At 37.8% G+C, this 23,009-nt stretch overlaps 2 protein-coding genes across 2 annotated transcripts; one reads left to right on the top strand and one right to left on the bottom strand.

Moving 5' to 3' along the window:
* Positions 1-6: 6 nt before the first annotated feature.
* Positions 7-1,357, bottom strand: LOC113506897 (probable 4-coumarate--CoA ligase 2; the record flags this gene model as incomplete). The annotated part of the gene is made up of 4 exons (XM_026889733.1): positions 1,277-1,357; positions 942-1,149; positions 344-536; positions 7-43 (listed from the first exon to the last, which is right to left on the bottom strand). Coding segments are annotated over exons 1-4 (519 nt in total), but the record flags the coding sequence as incomplete, so codon positions are not given.
* A 1,650-nt stretch (positions 1,358-3,007) lies between these two features.
* Positions 3,008-22,727, top strand: LOC113506898 (phosphatidylinositol 4-kinase alpha-like). Its single transcript, XM_026889734.1, is given in 30 exon segments — positions 3,008-3,176; positions 3,829-4,039; positions 5,112-5,830; positions 6,109-6,222; positions 6,639-6,816; positions 7,208-7,261; positions 7,959-8,059; positions 9,125-9,275; positions 9,801-9,996; positions 10,794-10,904; positions 11,753-11,926; positions 12,451-12,661; positions 12,968-13,079; positions 13,686-13,697; positions 14,605-14,878; positions 15,266-15,367; positions 15,934-16,135; positions 16,503-16,640; positions 16,913-17,017; positions 17,633-17,824; positions 18,447-18,672; positions 19,194-19,394; positions 19,747-19,879; positions 20,280-20,354; positions 20,673-20,779; positions 20,782-20,796; positions 20,799-20,900; positions 21,482-21,609; positions 21,986-22,135; positions 22,593-22,727. Coding segments are annotated over 30 exon segments (4,713 nt in total). The 5' UTR covers positions 3,008-3,092.
* The last annotated feature ends 282 nt before the right edge of the window (positions 22,728-23,009 follow it).

The raw sequence follows: 23,009 nt of genomic DNA, 5'->3' as shown, positions 1-23,009 counted from the left end.
GATCAGAAAAGCGTATATTTTGTCCGTATCGAATACTGCGGGCCTGGTAAGTAAAAAATAATCATTACACTTAGAAGGACAATGATGCGTAAGTAAACCAGATTTATGACTTTTAGAGATTCACTCCCATAATATTAATAACTTAAAAATAAAGTGCCCTAGTACCTACCCAAGAGATAGATTCAGGCCATTAAGAAAAAATAAGATTAAATGAAAAGGACAGCAGTGTAAACATGGACAGGGATGGCGCTTAATAGAAGGGAGTAAGTACAGGCAAGAAAAAGAACAATAAGTTATATCTGAAAATAAAGCTTTATGGGTCTATGTTAACAAATCTACTTACGTAAACTCATCAACAGAATGGCTATTATTGTCTTGATGATACTCCCTAATGAAGTTCTCCATGGAATGCTGCCCATCATAAAAAGTTACGACTTTAGTGTCCAAACTCAGCTCTCGAACTGCCTCCAAGAATATTTCGGACTGGCAGAAAACTATTTTAGGCTTTATCTTTATAAATAATTGTTTGATTTCATCTGTGAAGTTAATAAGCATCTAATTTAATTTCTACACGGTTGACTTTTAGTCGGTCAGTATATTACTTTGATACCAATAAATAAAAATAAATGATAGTAATATAAATGCAGCAGTCACTCTGAACGTCCTTGCGTTAATAAAATCGCTGCTATTTATTCTTAAGTGGAGCAAAATCAACACATAAACAGAAATCGAAGCAGAAAAGTAAAACTGAGTAATGAATTGTCCACTACCTTATCATCATCATCGCCCACAGCCTTCGTCCTCCCACTGCACGGCCTGCCGTTTTTCGCCTCATTCAGAGTCGAGCCGAGACCTTAACTAGTTATATTGTCAACCCATCTTGCTCCCTAGTACCTTGTCCACTACCTGACAAGATAATATTTAACACGCAAAATAATTACCGAGCCTATACGCCGGGTCTACTCCACACACAGTCAAGCCATTGAAGAGTGCAGCGTAGAAGGGTATGAGCAGGTCGAGGTGGTTGCGGCCGTGCAGCGCCAGCAGGTCTCCGGGTTGCGCGCCCAGCCGGCGCAGGCAGCGCGCCAGCCGCACCGCGCGCGACAGCACCGACGCGTTCGTCTCCGACTTGCCTGTAGCCGCGTCTATCTGGATTCAGTAAAATATATGGAGGCTGATTGGTGTCATTCTTTTTATTTCAGCCTACAAATAAAATACAATTAGGTACCTAATATATGGAGAAGCATTTGTTTTAATAAGGTAGTAATATACGTACTTGACAAATTGCATCGGGACGTTTCCGTAATTGATCTAAAATCAGGTGTCCCAGGTGATAGTTATTTTGGGATGCTACCATTTTCCTTTATCTATTGTCTAGTTGTGATTGGACAATTACATTTGGATGCTAAGCACGTTAATAGGTGACGGCATCACAAATAAATCTACCTCTTACGAAAGTTTGTCAACAAGCTAAAAGTTTCCACCCACATTTATTTTATTATTTAAATATTTTATTAAACTTATCGGCACTGCACTAAAAAACTAGTCTGCATTAATAGGCACAGGCTTACAATATGGAGATTTTTCATCGGTTGCTTCTAATAAAATTCAAATAGTGATAGATAAAATTATATTATTTCCCTACCTAAGATATCAATGAATATATTTTTATCATTACCTATGGATTAGAATAGATTTGTCCCGTCGTGCCCGTGTCTTATTACGGCGAGTGTTTCTCCCCGTGAACGCTACGTGTTCAACGAAACAATATCACTCACATAAATTATTGTAGATAGGTACCTACTGAATATAAGTTCTGTAGAAGATATAAATCGTTACTAAGACAATCAGTCGGATAGGTATATACCTATGTTCAGAGGTGAATGAAACCGGTCTCCAAAAAGAGATTTTAACTCTTTGCACGCGAGACAATACCAGTCGGGATACTCTTCGACTGAATATCCAAAGTCATATCGCCATACAGCCCATACTACCGAAGTGTAAAATGTCGACGGCTGTTAGATCGAAAGTACATCCTTATTTAATAACTGTTGTCTAATATTTAGGATATGGCATGATTTTTTGTATTTACGTTTCTTTATATTAGCATGAATTCTTTCAATCTCAGTACGGATACATTTCATACTTCGTAACAGGGTAAATTCTAAATGACGTTCATCGCACTCGTATGTTTTATAACTAACGATACGTCGGCCTAGCATACTTCGCTCCAGTGAACTTTCGAACAGGCGTACATCGAGATCCTGTACTTTCGATCTAACAGCCGTCGACATTTTACGCTTCGGCATTCAGTAGCGGAGTCTCTTCGCAAGCCTCAACCTAGAATGTAAAGACTGAAACGGGTTGTTGGGAACTAAGTTGTGGTGAACACGTTTGATATCATTGCTGTAAGATCAATTATTGACATGTTGGTCGAGTGTGTTAAAAGATTATCAACTCGGATAATAACAACTGAAGATAGTATGTAAATGCGGATGTTTCAGACAACACGTGTTAAAGCGCTTATTAAACAGATAAGACTGTACGGATAAGATTAAATATTTTATTTACTAATATCAATCTATCGTAAAATCCACAAGCAATAGTCATTGATAAACTACTTTAGATATGTACCTAATGACAACTTGTAGATTTGGGTTCGGCACAGCCTGTCTTCTTCTTCCAGTACCTTTCTGTCTGGTGTCATTTCACAAGAAAAAAAGTCTGTACAGTAGGTACAGTATAATATTGGAATTCATACAATCCATCTATCGTTTCTTTAATTTATACCCAATTATATAACTTAAGAAAGCTCTTCTTGTGGATTCAAATATCTATTTTACATCTAAAATAATAGACTTCGTGTGCTTTAATTTAATTAAAAGTTATCGTAACATTTTTTTTATTAAATTACCTAATTTCCTTTCCCATTTTATTTTCAATTTCGTAGAACGGAACGTGAATGTCAATATTACGTTCCCCGAACTGTCAGAATCACAACTGTCAGTGCTATCGGCTGATATTGTAGATGTCGATCGAATTCGTATGTTATTCTAATAAAATGTATTTTATCGAATAATATAAACACAGCCATGGACGAAAACGAGTTCTTCAGACAGACTGTGCAACATCTCGCGCGATGTTTATCCAGTATAAACCCTACGCCATGGGAGAAGGTAAAAATTACGACACGTATTTTGTAATTGTAATTAAGAAATGGTGTTGTTTTCATGAAGAGTTCCTTTTTACATGAATGTTCTTGGCTGAAAATCAAGTATATGTCGTATTAAGAACTTATTTGTTGGTTGTGAGAATGTTTATTTATGTATTGTTTTTTTTATGACTTGTATTATGACCTCATCCTATTTGTGCTCTTACTATCGGTATAACGCTAAAACGTACCGTGATTCATCCCCGATTTGTTTCCATATCGATGTTGGGACAATGTTGAAACAATTATGTCACAAGTACAGAGATAATTGTTTTGTTTACCTTGAAAACAATGATTCTCATGTACTTTTATAATTAGTTTTAATTTGACATTGGAAATGACATAAATCTGTTACTACCTTGACAAAAAAAAATACCTTTTATTATTTGCCCATAAAATAAAACTATTTTTTATTTCTCTTTATTTTACGTCATTTGATTACCATGTTTTGATAGCAATACTATTAATTTGATGGCAAGAAAGTAATTCTCGTAATACTTAAAATATTATAGGTAAAACTGTAAAAGATACATCTCCTATCTGACAATTTATGTTACTTTATCAACAAACTATATTTTAAAAAGAGTTTTTATGCAACAAAAACTTCTATGTTCCAGGTGAACACGCTATTCATGTTATGTCCGCAAGCCAGCTCATCACTGGTCATAACTCCTCGCAGTCAGGAGGCATCCATAGCTCTCGGACTGTACTTCCTCCAAAGCAACTTGCAGCACCAGGACAAACTCCTGCCATACTTCTTAAAAGTCCTCAAATGTTTGTCTACTGCAAAGTTTGAGGAGCCACTGTGCAGAATAAAAAATGGGGACCGTGAGTAGTTTATACTATTAATTTATTTCTTTAAAAAAAAAACATACTCTTGACTGCATGGATAGCCAAGTATCCCTGTGCCAAAACCACTGTATACAATTTGTCATGGGTTTTTATCCCTGCTTAGGATAAGCATTTGTGTGTACCATGATTGCCTGCCTAGGTCTGAGTCTGAGTCTGGGTATCTTTGTGCTTGTGACTTGAATGCTTGTAAAAACTGTCAACAAGGATTAAATACCATATTGCAGAGTCTTGTATTAATATCTATGTTATTCTGTAAGGTATATGTCTATGGGCCTTAGTAGCCTGATAATAAAATGATTTAGTATATTATTATTATTTGTATCTCTTTATAGTCACGGGATCACTTCATGTGAAGAGACCTGGTCCTTTTTAAAGGCTTGCATGGGGACACAGGTCCAACATGTAGAGGCCTTGTTGAAAATTTTAATCTAATATGTGGTGAGGTATCTACTAGGGATCATTCATCTCCACTCTATGGGAGAACGGACATGAAGAATCCAAAGTAGATACGAGTACAAAACTATTGCAAGAATGTGTGTATGAACAATTAGGCTATTATATTATGATAATAAATAAATAAATGCGGACAACATCACATACATTGTTCTGAACTCAAAGTAAGTTGCTAGAGCACTTGTGTTATGGAATTCAGATACAACGAAGGTACCACAAACACCCAGACCCAAGACAGTGTAGAAATAAGAATTTTTACATTGACCCGACCGGGGATCGAACCCGGGACCTCAGAGCTAGCGACACCTTGACACCGGTGCGTACGCCACTCGACCACGGAGGTCTTCAATATATATATATTATGATAAGTTATGTGGACCAGTTATTATTATAATTAATTAAATTCTGATATTAAATTGCAACATCAAGATCAGGCCTCTAAAAGCTATGAGCCATTTTTATTATTTTTATGTTGGGTAAAATAGTACTGCCAGCTTAACAAGCAAATCACAAAACTATTTATGGAATAATAAAATACTGTATTATTAAACAGAAATGATATTCTTAAAATAAGAAGATTTAATTTATCTTTCAGGTATACCAATGTCCGAGAAATTCAGTTTTTGCCTCAACACTCTCCTCTCCGATGTTGCTACAAAGCAACCGTCACTTCGAGAGGAAATCATCACTGCTCAAATCGAGCTCATGTCCAGCCTCACGAAGATCATAATGACATGTCATGAGAACAAAGATTACGCAAGCATAATAACAAAGTTACAGCTCTGTAAAAGCACTATACCAGTTCTGGTAGGGTTGGCAAGGTCCATGGGCCGGTATGCGACAGTCGACCCGCCTCTCCTCTGCCGCCTCTTCCCCCAACCCCCAAGTCCAGTCAAAACTAAGGAACCAGAACCAAACTTTGAGTATTCCACTCTGGATAAGAAGAGGAAGTTCAACCAGTTTCGACCGATCATCCCCAGATCGTTGTCGGGAAATTTGAATCCGAATAACGAGAACATTTTCGAAAGTGGGACGGACCTTGATGGCACCGGTACTCTGAAGAGGGGGTCCCTCCATAGTTACAATTCTGTTCCGTACGATCCTACAACGTATTTCTTCCATAAGTTTGGATCTAGTTTCAACCAGTTTCCGTACATGAGGTTCTCAGAGTCCCCTGAAAAGAGGATTAATGTGCAGTTCTATGTGACGTATCTCCAGTCTATATTGTCGCTGGCTAAAAAGATGCTGACCAAAGATTTGTTGGCGTTTTTGGACGAGGAGGCGGAGGATATTTATGCTTCGGGTCAAATTCAAGTAAGTTAATGTTTGTTTTTATTGCTTTTATGTGCCAAATGTGATAAATATTACTGTACGTTAAAAACAATCGACTCCCACAGTATTTACATATCACTATCCTGTAGTGATATGTAACGATCGCGTATTGTTAAAACTACGGTTACTACGATTTAAAACTAGATTTCTTTACTGTATTAAATTACCTTATTCAAATGTGTCAAACCCATTTAACAGACATGTGACAGACCTAGTATTACCAAAATTCAGGCCACTGACTCCACTTTTTCTATTTTCAGGTGTTCCCATACAAATCATTTTCGGAGACATTGAACCTGGTTATGGTGACGCTTCTGAGAGAACTACTTCAGCATCAGAAGGATTTGCCAGGACCCTTCACCAAAGATGTTCAGGTAAGTCCTAATAAACTTGAACAAAAAGCTTTATTGAACATACTTACTTCACTGATGTAAATCAATGTTACTACTAATATTTTTTTTCTCTCTTTGATCGAATTCAAAATTTGGACATATTTTGATGACTGCCAGAGTTATAAATGTAAATTAAAAGAAATCTTTGTTGTTTCACACATAATATGATGATGTTAAAACCTTAAAGTTACCACGAGATCGGGACAACGCGGCGCGGGTGAAAACGCCCGAAACAGCTAGTACTAAACATAAAGAACAGGGTAGTTTCAATTGTTACAATAGACACTGATCGTTTTTAAGTATGAATTTTTACTTGTATTTAATTCAGGCTTTCGATTCCCGTTATCTCTAAACTGTATGATGATGGTTCATTTTAAAGATCGTAATATTTTTTACAGGAATTCGTGAAATGTCTGTTCCTAAGTGGTCAGACGGAACTCCAAAGCCGTCATCACGATGCTTCAGAGAGAGAAGACCGCGAGAGCAACTTCGCAACTGTGAACAAATTCAAAGTTAATGTAATGGCGAATTCGGCCTGCGTCGACCTACTTGTGTGGGCTATTGGTGACGAAACAGGTGATTTTGAATCTTATTTGTATTAATTGTAAGGTAGTTATTAGGATGGCGATTCTCGATGTCGTCGGGTCGTTAAATTTTTAGATGATTTGAGAATTTGAATCTTAGTTGAATCGGTATAAGATTCAAATTTGAATAGAATGAGTAGTCCTAGTTTCCTATTGTTCAAGTATTTAATATACGTGTATTTAATTTCTGTCTTATTTATATCTATTTAAAGTTTATTATTGCTTGTCTTTTATCTATTTATCTTATATATTAACTTTTGTATTTATTTCCTTTGAACCAGTTTCTCAGTATTTGTAGAACTTCGAAGCAAATATTGTGCTTTTCATACATTTCTTTTCAATTATGTTTATTATTATTTATTTATGATATTGTGGTGTTGCAGTTGACGAAGACTATCACGTGCCAGCTCTTATAAACGCTCTAACAATATTAATAGGTACCGGCGTGATTTGAGTGATCCCCCGTGCTAAATAATCCAAAGCTAACTAACGAAAATCAAACTAACGCTTCTGATTATAGAGTTGATTTTTATTTGGCATTTATGAATAGGTCGATTGCCTCTTTAATGCTTAACTTCATTGAGAAGATACATTTGTATATATTCATCTTTGTTTTACTCGACTTACCAAAAAAGGAGTGTTATGTCTTTCGGTTCATACGTTATGCGCAGAAACGATATTTAAACTATGTCCCTGCATTTTTGCTATACGTATGGTAAATTCATCTCATCCTTGCGTACGGCGCTATCTATTGGTTACTCTTGTAAGTACACAATGACGTTGTGTGCTAATGCAAATTATACTGAAATAATTTAATTACTGAATTATTTTTAAGAGAGAATCTTATGCAGTTTCTTGCCGGTTCTTCTCCATAGGAGTCACATTTTGGAACCGCGAAACTAGAGTCATTACTACGTTTTAAAAATACCTGGAAAACAGTCTATGTGAAATAAAGACTTTAAATTTTGATTTTGAATACAGTCGAGTTATCAATCACACACACACACACATAGCGCCGCGCGCATTGATGAGTTGAACTATCACATACAAAAAAATGCGACACATGATTTATTTCAAATAAAATTAAACTTAAAAGGTCTACTTTTAAGGGTTTTATTGTTATGTTTATTATAGGTGCTGACTCATTGTGTGGACGTTTGACGGAGAAGATAAACTCGAATCATAATCACAAGTTGATACTGGCCCATATGCCTTTGTTGATGGTCTGTCTTGAAGTAAGTATCTTACCTTTACATATGTCTCTCTTTGAAATGAAACTACTTTTACGGATTTTATCGCGGTTTATTCTGCATTTTAGTTCCCGACATGTCTACACCTTTGCAGGTATCACGGTCACGGGCAGTATTAGTTTCATTTCAATGTCTAACATTTGCGAAACCACTATATATCTCTCTTTCAATCTACTGTATGTGTTTATATTACTGAAATCCTCCTTAACGGCTTGACCGATTTGTATGTATTTATTTGTATGCGTTTTCGATGGTTTAGATCCACCAATCAGCCCAGTGGCGTGAGGTTTGCTGGATCAGTTAATTAAGTTAATATAGAGGCAAAAAATACAAAATACACTTTGTTATAACTATAACATTAAATTTTTTAATCAAAACTAGATTTATTGAAGTGTAAGGTACAATTTAATGAAAGTGGATTAGATTTAAAATTTTAGCTCCAGTATTCTAACCTGTCTATTACCAATAGTTATTGACCACATACAACTATTAGTACAGGAATTGCAATACCTGGTACAGTTGAATGAATGAATGAGAGAATATGTACATGCTTAATTGTTATCTTAAAGAATCTTAAAAACTTGCTTAGTCAGTTTCACTGAGATCTTTGAGTCTATTACAATCATTAAAACCCAGTATGTATAGTTAAATTAGAGGAGGAGAGGAGCTCGTGGCTAAGCTATAACAGCATAAGTGAATCGATCACAGGTTAAGCTACGCTTGACGCGGTTGTTCCGTAGCTGTGTGATCTTTGTCATAACGAGTTCCGCCGTGTTTCGGAAGGCACGTTAAATTGTGGGTCCCGGCTGTTATTCATACATTTTTGACAGTCGTTACAGTTAGTCAGAAGCTAGTCTGACGAATAGTCTAACCAAGGGGTATCGTGTTGCCCAGGTAACTGGGTTGAGGAGGTCAGATAGGCAGTCGCTCCTTGTAAAACGCTGGTACTTAGCTGAATCCGTTTAGACTGGAAGCTGACCCTAACATAGTTGGGAAAAGGCTAGGACGATGAGTATAGCTATGTATAATTAAATTATTATTTGTTTCCAGGGCTTAGGTAAATTAGCAACGAAGTTCCCGACTATAGCGAACACTTCTATCTACTGTCTTCGAGACTTTCTGGTGACTCCATCACCAATACTCTTCAAGCTTCACAAGTTGGAGCTCGAGAAGACTGGCAAAGAACACATGAAGGTCACATGTAAGTAAAGGTTTAATATCTATATGTAGTAAATTTGAGTAGTGTCTGTCTATCAGTTAACCTGTCTATGGTGTGGTGGAGGGAGTTGAAATTAGAAAGCATATGTAATAATTTATAACCTCATAATAATCTTAACTTTAATTCGTTTTATATTGCTGTGGTTCTGCTGTCTGCCAGTTTATCCGTCCGTTTGTTAAAATTCTGTATCTTATGAACCGTTCGCGTTAGACAGTTTAAATTTCATAGATAAGGCTAAAAAACTTGACCAGTTTTCATCTAAGCGGTCTTTGTACAACAGACTTATATAAAATTCATTTCATTTTAATTACTTCGCTGTCCCGCCAATAGACACAATAGTTAAACAATATCATTTTGTTTAGTTTTTATAAGATCTATTGTGAAGAGATAACGAATAAACAATTTATTTATTTACAATCAAAATGTTCACATTTAACTTACGAGATAGAGACAGGTTCATATAGCAAAATGAGTATCTACACAATGCATTTCGATATTGATTCCCAGTGCAAGGCAAAGAACTACAGGGTCTCACGGAAAGCGGTGTTCCAGTTAAATCTACGCCATTCGAGAAGCTTCGGGACGCCGCGATAGAGAACCTGTGCGTGGCGCTGGAGGCCGCGCTCACTGTCGACCCCTACTGCGTGCCCGCGCTCGTGGGCAGCGTCAGCAACAGGCTGTTCACTGCTGAGACCAGCGATAGGTAATGTGGTATTAAGACTATAGAAAGCATTGCTAAGGAATAAAGTATATAGTAAAGTCCATTAGGGAAGCTTCCAGAAACTTCCAGATTATTGTTCTGTTAGTAGGCTGGTTACTGCCGAGACCAGCGATAGGTATGGATTTGTCATAAGGATTGCAACGCATTACCATACACTGACATAAAAACGCGGATGACGTAGCACGGCGGTACAGGTTTAGTCAGTAAAAGTCCATGACTATGCCCCCGCCTTACCAAAAAAAAATGGCTTTGTCATAAATATCAGTAGCTCTCCCAGCAAACGTTGTTTCGCCGTATAACAATAGGGGTTGATCGTAGATTGTTGAACATTTAGGGCTGTGTGAATTTTTGTATATAACATACATAACAAAAATGTCTAAATGTCCAAAAATGTCTAAAATATTGAAAAATAAAAGTGGTTTACGACTCTTAACATTTAGGGAGATAAAAATTTGATGTTATCAATAGATGAGTTAAATTACGGTAACTTTTATGTATTAAGTAAAAGTAAGTATAATTCGTACAATTTTAGGTATTAGATATGTATTAGTAATTACTGTGTTATTACTAGTGTGTATGTTAGTTAAGGTTGAGATATTAGCGAATTTGGTTAATTTGTTTATCTAAACTATCGCATTGGCATTTAAATTCTTAAATTAGAAAAAAAAATATTACACTATTAACTCAGATGCTGTTGTCTTTTCTCAGCTGTTTGTTGTCGTTTCCTGATCTACTAGAATACCAGCCTTTTAATTCCACGACATATGCTATTGTTCCAGTGAATCCTCCCTCATCAGTACAAACATAGTGATCATGTTGGGTCACGTGGCCGTAGCTCTCAAAGACACGCCGAAGACTACTGACACCATACTACAGTTCTTCCAACAAAGGTAACCATCAATGTACTGTGATAGTGTAAACGCAACTATATTGCTATGACGTTAAGGTACTTTTTAGCTAAACACATTAATGCATAATTATAGGGGTTTGTTTGAAGATTGTATTTTTTAATTGCATGCTATAACTAAACTTGAGCTTACTTGAAATTTCCATGAGTTGAGTTACCTCAAAAGATGTTTTGTAATGCGCAAAAAGGACGTAGTTGTGGTGAGATAAAATTTTTGAAATAAAAATAATAAATTAAGGAATACCAGCCATAATAAAATTTAAAAAGGACACTGAGTTAAAAGTCGCCCTTAAGTGTTCCGCTTAACTTTGTAACTAAACAAGAAGGATACTAAATTTGTTTTGACATTTCTTCTCACGGTAGTCAGATAGGAAATGTCGGCTTCAGCGTTCTCAAAAAAGACATGTAAAAGTGATAAGATATCCTTTTTGCAGAATAAATGATTTCGTTTCACTATGATAATAATTGATAATGGTAACGATACTATAGTAAGTGTCCTTCCTAGATATCGTCCCTACCTTGGACATGTTATTAATACAAATATACGTCATGAAAGCTAAGGGCGACATTTAACTATGCGTCTTCTGTGCGTCGGTCTTGCAAATGTCTGCTAATAATTTCAGAATTCCCTTTAGTAAAGTTTAGTTCTTGAATTCTGTATTTATTCCACAACGGATTTTTTGTTTAATCCATATTTAAGCTTTAGGCTTAGTTCCAAATCGCCATAAGCATCTAGTAGCATAATATACAACAGCTTGCTTTCGTATCGTCCATCCAATATGTATAGAGTTCTAGACAAAAATTGACCTAAAAATTAAGTCTGTACACCAGGCTGTGCCGGGCTCCATCATCGCTGGACACTCTCATAGTGGATCAGCTCGGTTGTATGGCGCTGGCCAGTCCTGAGGGACCTGCGCATGATGAGATCATGCGGATGTTCACGGTCATCACGGTGGAGGCTGCCAGTGCCGCGTATCATCACACTGATGATAGGAAGCAGTATAGGTGAGTTATACCATGCTTTGATGATTTTTGATAAACATTGATAACAAATTGGAGGAATTGGAAACAAATGAGTATTGAGTTAGATTATGCTCTTGAAAGTGAATGCCGATATTTGCGTAATTTTTTTATTGTAATATATAAATTATAATTTTGCTTTTAATATATAAAAAAGAAAAAAGTGTTGTTGTTGTTGGACTTTTCAGGTTTACCACAAAATGCTTAAAACTAATCATAATCAAGTTTTTATCTGAATTGACAAAAGAGTAGTACACTTAATCTCTGCTTTTTAATCTTCTGATAATTCGAGGGCAAAACCAAACTCAAAATAGCATTTGCACCACGTTTTTATACACTCGCTTTTCTCGTTTGTTTGTGTGTCGTTTCGATTCAATCATTGCAACTCAATTTTGAGGCACTTCCCCATAAGCTAGCAGGCTGAAATAGGACACTTCATATTAGATTTTTTTTATTTTAGATTTTTTTATTCTTTTTTTTTCTTTTTTTAACTACCATTACCTACACAGGCACGTATCTGGCGCCGTACTGAACGCGCTCGCGAACATAGCAGCGAACGTACGCGGTACCACAGCTAGACTCGAACTGCTGACTCGACTGTTGGAGTTGTTCGTACAACTGGGCTTGGGAGGAGAGAGGGCGACAGACCGGTCACCAGCCCCCGTGCTCAAGGCGTCCGGCAGTGCGGGCAATCTTGGTGTACTTATACCTGTTATTGCGGTAAGTAAAATCTACATATAATTTAATAAAATGACTATTATATAATATGTGAATAATTGAAGGAAAATCTATAATAATATTTATAAAAATGAGTAACGAAAAGGATGAATTGCTGTTCGTCAGTCTCTGAGACTAAACTTGGTACACATTTAGTTTATAACCATAATTACAAGTAACATAATTTTTATCTGTTAGATCATTCTCGATACGTAGCGGACGGGGCCGCGAACAACAGCTACATGTAAAATAAATCATATAAATTTGTACCTATGTTCTACAAATAAAGAATAAGAATTTTCTTTTCAGGTTCTCGTAAAACGCCTACCGCCTATCAAGAACCCAAAGCCGCGACTCCACAAGTTGTTCAAAGACTTCTGGCTGTACTGCGTCGTCATGGGTTTCACCGCGGCTGAATCAGGTAACGCGTCTGTTTATATAACTATATGGTATTTATATTATTCAATTATTCTATCATATTACAATCTACCCACGAATAAATTAATGCTAAGTAAGACCTTATGTTTTTTGATTGAGTTGCGTGGGCGCCGATATATACTAAGTTTAGATTATAAACAGTTTCATATGCAATGAACCTATGTAAATGGAAAATGACATCCTAAATCAGCAAACTATATCTTAATTATGTATAAATATAGTATGGGCCGTGGTAGCCTGATAATAAAATGATTTTTTGTTTTTAATACAAACCTAATTACAACTTTCGACGACATCTTAAAAAAGCTACTATGATTCACTTGCATAAACAATCAGAAAAACACTTTATGGTGCATGTAATAACGTACAAATTTGATTCGTTATTGTTTCACTTTTATATTTTGAACTTTAAACTTAAAGAAACGCGCTCATGTTTGTATCAGCTCCCACGCAACCAATCCAACCTAAAAATCAGTCTAATACAAATATTTCTAGCACTTTCCTATCTCTGAATTTCAAATGTGTATATATAATGTGATGTTATAGTATTTAAAGATAATTGTCTCTTCTTCTATGGCAACGCCTGTAGCTATGCGAAAGCGTGAGTAACCATGCTTCTAGAAGTATATAGATGTATGTGGTATGGTTTTACATGAGTTTTTGTATGTATGGTGCTATATCTATGCGTTCTTAAGTCTGTGTTTTTGGAGGAAAGTAAGCAAGACTTTATGTTAAGGGAAGTAAGGTTTAATTTAATTTGTATTATATCTTTTTTTTTAATTTTGTTAGTTTTAAATGTGATCAAATAAATTATACCAAAGTTTCTAGTTCAATATTTCTGGATTTAAAATATATTGATTGGCTATTAAGAGTATTTCATGTAATTAATGAAAAAGATTAAATTATTTTTATTACACCTTTTCTTAAAAAATATTTCGTAAACATTAAGTTTTAAAACTCTGAGTGATCCTCATTGGATGGTACCAATAATATAATATACTAGTAACAAGAAAAGTTCATAGGTAAAAATGTATGTACGTATATTGTATCCTTACCTATGGTAAGTACTTGTAATATTTCGTAGATATAGCACCACACCGGTTTTGCGTCAGAACGTAACAAGTTTGATCCAATATTGGCTATATGATTTGTACAAACGTTTGTAGTGTGTGGTATTTTTTTTTTCTGTGTTAAATTGTGCTTCTAGGTCAACTTAGAAAGCATTGTTAGACGTGATTTTTTTAGTAGGCATAGACTACGCTTATTGAGTGAAAGAGTGGATTTTTTTAAAGTTTACCCTCTGATTAAAATATTTTTTTTATATCGATTAGTGAAAATTAAACTAAATTGATCATTTTGAGTGTGTACATATCCTTATTAATCAAATATTTTATCCTAAAATTAATGTTTTATATAACCATTATCATCCCAATAAAAATGGACTGACCATATTTGACATCTTACATAACAACAAACACACAAAAAAATAATCAAAAACGCTTCCACAGGCTTATGGCCGCAAGAATGGTACGCTGGTGTAAAAGAGATAGCAGTAAAATCTCCTTTCCTTGTCTCGCAAACGTCGTTACGATCAGAAATGCGCGAGCTTCAATACACGTCCGCTGTCCGCAACGACTCTGTATCAATTAACGAGTTGCAAGAGTTAAAAACTCAGATTTCGAATTTGTTGGATCACCCGCCCGAAGTGACGGTAGTCGTCAATAAGCTGACGTTCGCGCCGTGCATGTATCTGCTGAGCGTTTATTGGCTGGAGACGTTGAGGTAAGTTTATGTGCAAGACTTATTATTAAATGGTGCAACGGTTAGCTCGCGCTTGTCCATCGGTATTGACCGACTAGTTTCGGGCCCAACCGGAGTCATTCATCATGAGCTGATGCGGCGGTGTGGCGAGTCGAGTCGTGTTGATCGTCCGAAATTAAATTGAAATCATGATTATATTAAAAAGTCCTTTTTATAATAAAATGCAAGTAAACCGACTACGGTACATTTACATTTTAAAATTTGAAAATTTTCCTTGGTAATCGATGATTATTTGGCATTACCCTGCACAATTTAAGTTTAAATTTTCGTCTATTTTTAATAATTTGCTAGTAAGTCCTCCTCTGAAGAATTATTTCTGTTTAAATAATCTAATTTTAATATTTCCAGAGTATCGAACTCTCCGGAGCCAAGTTTACAACCGATAATAGAGTATTTAAGCGATTCAGCGCTACAGAAGGACAAGACCGGTATGTGGCAATGTGTGGCAAGGTATGTACAATATTGAATCAAGTATATTAATTTTAAAATGTATTTCAGTTACTATATTCAATTTCAGGGCATATCGACATTGCTTTTAAGAAGGTCTTTAAATTAATACACTTCTAAGGCGTACGTTTATTGGGTTATTTTCTGTGTGTTTTACAATTAGCTTCAACTGACAAATTGGGAAAGGAATGTAAACATATTTTACTGCTACCAGTGTTAATGTTCGTTAAATATGCTATAAAGGACATATAAGTATACCCGGATTCATTTACTCCATCGCCATGTATTGCACTGTTAAGCTTCCAGAGTCATATTACTCAAAGACGTGGTGGTAAACCCTCTAGTATTATCTGTTTCACAATCCTTTCTTTATTAATTTTGTGGGAGCTTAGCACCGCGTATCGTTATATTGTTACTCGCGTGAGAAAGAGAAAGAAGGTACTCTCTCCACTGGGTTTTGCGCCATCTTGCTTTTACAAATAGTGTGTCATTTTAGGGGTAGAGGTAGGCCTCAAAATAATAAACAATAGTTCCTACTCATAAAACTACAATACTCTGCAACTTTCCAGCGTCGGTGACAAAGTATTCCAGAAGTTTCTAGACGTTATGTCAGACAAGGTCAAGGACGAATCTCGCGAGAGGGAGCTGGAGGGTCACGCGCAGTTCTTGCTCGTGAACTTCAATCATATACACAAGCAGATCAGGCGGGTCGCTGACAAGTGGCTCGCAGGGCTGGTCGACAGGTTCCCGCATCTGCTGTGGAACTGTAGGGTGAGTAGAATGTTCTCGAATGTTCTCGAATACTCTAGATTTATCTGGAATGTTCGGCACGATTTAACGATGTTGAGATGCTGCCAAAGATAGTTGGAATATTATTATTGGGAGAAATAATAGTTTCTTTTTTGGTTATTTCTTCGAAATTAAGTTTGCTTTTATATGATGTGATAAATTTCAAGTTTTTGGAAAAAAAACAATGATGGTTAGTGTCTCGTTCAAAATCCGAAAATTATATTTAACTTAACATATTTATTTAAACTTTTAATTATTTCAAAGATTTTGTTGTATTTTACAAGTATGTAAAGTGAACCCGGCGGCTGTATAAACCCATTTTTAAACCAATTTAAATTCTATGTTATAGGTACTATGGTCCATGTTGGATATACTCCAAGTATTAAGCTTCAGTTTAGAACTAGATGCTAATCAAGAAACGCCATTACTAAAAGTACCGGGAACCGACTTCACTTTACAATTACAAGACACATTAGAAGGCAGAGAGGTAAGGTATTTTGATTCTTATATCTGAGAGCATAAAGTTGATAGTTATAATAAATATTTGAACTCAAAGCATCTTTTTTAAAATGTGACTATCTCAGACTGCAAAAGAAACTGAACCTTATGTGTTGAGAGACTGGATACATTTTGGAACTGCTGTTACTCCTCAAACATTTTTGGAATACTTATGTTACTTGGTTCAATTTCAGGTTTTAAGATCTTTCCAAAGCTTCAAGTTATGAACGTTTATACGTGTAATTTTCATATCGTTTTCAGTGTATTGTAAAAGATTTCGCCGACCGTTGCCACGGCATAGTGCAGGAGGCAATGAAATGGGCGCCACAGTCAACACGGTCGCATTTACAAGAATATCTTAATCAGGTATGTGTGTTATAAGTAACTAGCTTTTCGCCCGCGGCTTCGCCCGCGTCGAGGTCGGTTATATCGCGTTTCCAAGAGAACTCTTCAAAAGTTCGAAATAAAAACTATCCTATGTTCTTTCCCAAGGTCGACTCTATCTCTGTACCAAATTTCATTAAAGTCAGTTCAGTGGTTTAGACGTGAAAGCGTAACGGACAGACAGACAGAGTTACTTTCACATTTATAATATTAGTAAGGATTAATTTTATCATAATGGTTCCAATTGGTATTACATACTTAGAAGTAGAAAAAAAGTGTTGGTGTTTTGCCCGCGGCTTTGCTTGCGTGGATGTGTAAATAACTTGGCAAAGTTCTGCATTTACGAGATGAAAGAAAAAATACGTATGCAATATTTTTTGGAAATCTGTCTGACGAACTAAATATATTTTTTGTCAATTAACCTATTGTTTTCAATGACCCTTGTTCCCGACTTCGAATCTATCTGACGCACCAAACATATATTGTTAGTCAAATATCCTGTTGTTATCGAAAGACTCGCGTATATCATCCAATATTTTTTGGAAATCTGTCTGACGGAAGAACCCCTTGTTTCCAAATGACCCTTGTTCCCAATAGGTCCCCAACTCGACCCTGTGGCACCACTGCGGGCTGGCCCTGGCCACGGGCGCGCTGCTGGGCGCGGCGGGGCTCAACCGCATGTCGGCCCCGCTGCCGCGCGCCGCGCTCGAGAAGCGCCCGCCCTGCGTCACGCAGGACTCCGCCGCACTACTCGCTGTCGTGTCGCAGCGCAGTCGCTATGCGGGTGAAGTAAGTCTTAGCATTTTAGTTTAGTTATTTTTTTACTAGCTGTTGTCTTCAGTTTCCAGCGCTTGGTGGTTCTCGTTTCTAAGGGAATGACGTTGGAACAAAAAAGTCGTTATTGTCATCTCGGTGTGTTCATTTGTTCTCGCTATGGTGTCGGTTTCTTACTATGACTACACAAGGAGGAAGTAGACAATCATTTTAAGTTGGCATGAATAATATCGCTGAAAAGTTTTGACTGCAGGTAACTTGGTCATGCAAAATGCTGCTTCAACGCCCGTTCTAGATGCTATTCATTGAGCGCGCTCTGCACTCGTGGCGCGAAAGTCCGTGAAAGTCGCGAAACGCGGGTGTAGATGGTTTCGTGCGTTCACGTTCACGCTTTGCGCAGTTCCCCGTTCGTTGTTGGTTGCACGGCGCGAATTCACAGCAAGAATCGCGACCGAGTGTAGAGCGCGCTTTACAAGGCGGTATCTTTCTAAGATGGTTTAATTTGGTTCGATGTATTTTTATCGTCCGTTTCGACCGCGCTTCGAGGGCTCCTGCGTTTTAGTGAGGGTCTCGAGCTCTTCAGTGACATCATTGATGGTGAAAGAGAGGCTTTATGTTACCTTGAGTATTCCCCTAGATCTCCGGCGCGGTGAACGCGGAGGGCGGCGGCGAGGCGGCGGTGTGGCGCGTGGGGGCGCGGCTGCACGCGGCGCTGCGCGACGCCTGCGTGAGCGGCAGCGAGACCTCGCACCGCGCGGCGCTGTGGCGCGCCACGGCGCTGCTGGTGCACGCGCGCCACCACTCGCCGCACGCCGCGCACTCGCACACCGCGCCCACCGCGCGCGGCCTGCTGCACTCCGTGGGTAAGTGTATGGCACACCACGTGCCGAGTCCTGGCCTTTGGACTTGGAGCAGGTACCAACCTTGTTCATTCTTCTACGAAGTTTCAATGCCCATTGTTCGAACAAAGTGTAGAAGAAAAGTATGTACCATATATGTATATCGTGAATCTGATGTAAGACACTGAATGCTCTCTTCATTCATAATTGCCTCGAGTATGATCTTTTATCCAGAATTGTTTCAGATTTACGGTATATTTGGGTGTGCCTATTTTTCTTAACAACAATTATGTCTTCACCACTAAACGTCTAATCAAAGTTTTATCCCTGAGCCGCCAGAGGTTTCACCAAGCATTCAAATCAGATGCACAAAGACACCCAGACTTGGGACAAGCATTCGTGCTCACACGAAATCTGACGTGGGGATTGAACCCCGCTATACTTCGCGATCAGTGCGTTCGGCTTGGTGACCTCAACCACTCGACTATCCGTGCAGACTAAATTTTTAAATGTACACCTCTTAACCATACCTATTCCCATTGCAGCGTGGTCCCAAGTGGAGATCTTCACCGAAGACGCAGTAACCACAGCAGTGGAGTGCTGGCAGTGGTTGACGACCTCCCGCCCTGACTTGGAGATCAGGTTGACTCAGGAAATCTTCTCCGCTTGGCAATGCACTGTGGACAGAAAGATGGGGCTGTTCTCCAGGGAGAACGATGAGATTAGCCCGTTGGCTGCCCATGAAGGTATGTTGTATTTGTGTGATTGCTGGTTTTGTTATAAATGTCTTTATTGAGCAATTTCGATAGTATTTGGAAAGTTTGACCTGAAATTTAGCCTTGGTCCAAAACATGTAAGCTTCTTCTTGCACATGTAGTCAGCGAGAAATATTATCAATTTGATACAGAATTCTTGACACTCAAAAGTATCTTTTTTATGAAAAATTATAGCAGAGTCTCTTACCCATTATCCCAAAATAAACTAATCAAGGTTCGTAATCATAATAATTCTCTTACTGAATTCAGTTATAGATTCGTTGCCATTTAAATAAAGTCTTTATTCCCTTACTTACAATGTTCATTAAATCTGTTTAATCAGGTGCTAAGCTAGAGCCTAGACCGCCATTCGTTGCGCCCCACGCAGTATGGGTTCGATACTTGTGCGAGGTCGCCGAGACAGCCAAGTATAACAGCCTGGAGAAGGTGGAAATGTTGGCCAGTTTGCTGCATAGGTATGTATATTATATTGTTATTTAGGAATTAATGTTTAAAATAACATACGGGGTTATTTGAAATTTCTAGCCAAATTAACAATAGACATTAAGAGTGAATGAAAAGCATATATTGAAAAGTGTTTGGAGGTTGATTTAGGGTAATAAATATATTTGATGTTGGGTATTAATATAACAACATTGAAAGGATTAATTTATGACATAATTCTTGAATCGTTTACAATATTCAATCTGCCATTATTCTTACATAATTATCGTCTTTACTAGTATGAGCATCTTCGGTGCCTAAAAGCAATTATTCAAAATGTCTCATCTTTTATATCTTTTTATGTATTTACAGCATTAAAGTTTGACTGACTTCAACTTCATTCATTCAAATCATTGAACATTTTTTATGCAGGTCCCTGCCTATAACAGTAGGTGACGTACGGGACCACATTAACAGGCACGTTGAAGCTGTCGGTGTTCGATTCAGGTAAGCAAAACTTTGTAGGTCCTCAATGAAATTGCGAAGGTAAACAAGCCTACGCGATTACAATCAGGATCCCTGAAAAAGCCTGAGTGTTCCCACCAAGTTGAAATCAACCTTAATCGCGTGCACTCCCTGAATAATTTTCCTGAAAAAGCTGGTCTAGAATAACTGAAAAACTCGTTTTGACTCCAAAACAAGTCATTTTACTGCATAAATACCATCGTTCCGTTTAAAACAATTTAAACGCCGAGCTATATACAAAAAACACAGCCGATGTACACAATTAGAAGAAAGATCTTGAGTTCTGGTGCCTTGTTCCAGGCTGTTATCCTGCGGCCTATCCCTCCTGCAAGGCGACATCCTCCCGCGGTCTATCGCTCGCAACATCCTCCGCGAGCGAGTGTACAGCGCCTGCCTGGACTACTTCTGCGCGGCCTGCAGTGTCCGCTAAGGGGTCCAGTGCGTTGCGAGAGGATATCATCTCGCTCACCAAGTTCTGGCAGCTCATGCACTCCGATAAGAAGTATTTGAAGAGCAGTGATATTGGGGGTGAGTGACATTTTTTACTTTTTTTAATTTGATCCTCGTGTCGCGGGAGGTTTTACAAACATTCAAGTCACATGCACAAAACACCCAGACTCAGAACAAGCGTTTGCAGATCACACAAATTCTTGTCCTACACAGAGATTGGACTCGCGACACGTCACGCGCTGTGGACGTGGCGTGGCGTCGTTTAATCACTCAGATAACCGTGCAGATATCATAATGATTTACATGAGACACAGAAATATCAACGTTCCAAAATGCTCCAAAATCAAAACTGTCTTACTGTAGTGAAAGCAACGTTTTTTTGCTTAAAGTAATTTGATATTCCCTGGATGATTATTGTTACGTCATGACAACTTCGCTTACCTGTCTTTTTTTAATTCAAATTTATCAAAGAAATTGTCTTGTTTTGCGACAGCCATATTTTTATTTGAAGAAGTACGATTAGAAAGTTAATTATATTTAACACCATCTAAAAAAGCTGTCTTTGAGAATAACAAGTTGATATTCACATAATTTTAATCAAAGTACCTTTAAATCTCGTCTCCCATACCATCAGCTGTTTACAATGATTCCTCTGTCAGGTGAGTTCGAGCTGATGGGTCCGAGCAGTCAACAAAGTGTGTACACATCCAACTCGCCGACTGACAACCGTTCATCAGTCAACAGCAGCGATATAGGAAGCCGACAGACTACGGGATGGATTAATACTGTGAGTATTAGTAGTTGTTAGCTAGCATGATTACATGATCCGTTCTGTAATCTCCTTGTGTATTTTTATTATTAATTATTGTAATTTGTGGCAGCAGTACTACTGCATCGCTGAAAATTTTAATTCTCTGGTTATTGAGACACTTGAGATACTTTCTCTTGACAGTATTACGAGATAGCTGAGCCAATTTACTCTTGGGTAGGGAACCGTAGTTGACTAAAAAATACTTGTAAATTTTACTCCTTTATTAAAAATTTATCTTTACTTTCCATATCCATATCCTTGGTGGTAAAAAAATATATTTTACACCTTAACCGCAATCATTTCTAATGTTTTTTGTAGCCATACCTTGCTGACAAATAAATATAACCTTTAGGTACCGATGTCAACAACCAACCTGAGCAGTGGCGCAGGCAGTATTTACTGGCAAGCGATCAAACCGCAGCGTCAAACCCGCCACCAAAAACACAGGACACCTTCGTTAAAGACTACGTCAGGAAAAGGACCTCATTCTGGAACATTATGTGTAAGTTATGAGAAATCAGTAAATAATCGTAGTCCTAATTCGTCTAAAATAATTTTTTTACTTCTGTGTCTCTGTGCTCCTGGCTCTCTGTGTCCTACTGCTGGGCAAGGACCTTAGCGTTTCTAGATAACTATTGAACCGGTATATGTGCGTCTTATTTCATCTCTGGTTTCTTACGGCCTATTTTCTGATTTCGTATTCTTTTCTGTCTATATTATTATAAATACTATTCTATATTTCGGTTACTTCGACAAAATTATATTTTATGTGAAAGAATACATCCGTCAATAGTTTTCGGCAAAATGAATCAAAAGTATTTTAGTAAAATGATAGATTCCCTATACCTAACCTGAATACATACTACAGCAAAGGCACCAACATTCATCCTTCTCTCTCTCTCTCTTCCACACCCAGGCAGTTGAGATAGAGTTCCTGGTGACCTGGCACAACCTCACAGCCGCCCGAGCAGGCTGTCCCGGGGGAAGACAACATCGCCACGTGGCGCTCCAAGCCAAACACGGATCGCTCCTGGCGTGACCAGGCCAAGCTTGGCCTGGGATATAAGTCCCACGCTAGCCGTGTTCCTGCCTGAGAGGTAGGTTGTATATTCTACAAGCAGGGTAGTAGAGATAGGAGGTCAGAATATAATAGTTGAGTGTTTGAAGTCAAAATGCAAACCCCTACCTAAGTGTGAAGTCTTGCAGGTTCGAAATCCACGTGGAACAAGCGGTTTGTGTGATTCACGAATGCTTGTTCTGAGTCTAGGTATTTTTGTGCAAGTGACTTGAATGTTTTTGAAGCTCCCCGTGACACAAGGATTAAATTCCTCAGTGAATGTAGTTTGAAAACAACCAACGTCGCCACGTGGCAAGGT

The sequence above is a fragment of the Trichoplusia ni genome, unplaced genomic scaffold (genome assembly GCF_003590095.1).
Source record: "Trichoplusia ni isolate ovarian cell line Hi5 unplaced genomic scaffold, tn1 tig00000090, whole genome shotgun sequence".
Classification (NCBI taxonomy): Eukaryota; Metazoa; Arthropoda; class Insecta; order Lepidoptera; family Noctuidae; genus Trichoplusia; species Trichoplusia ni.
The sequence above is the reverse complement of the archived record's forward strand: the minus strand, read 5'-3'. Positions and strand labels throughout refer to the sequence as shown.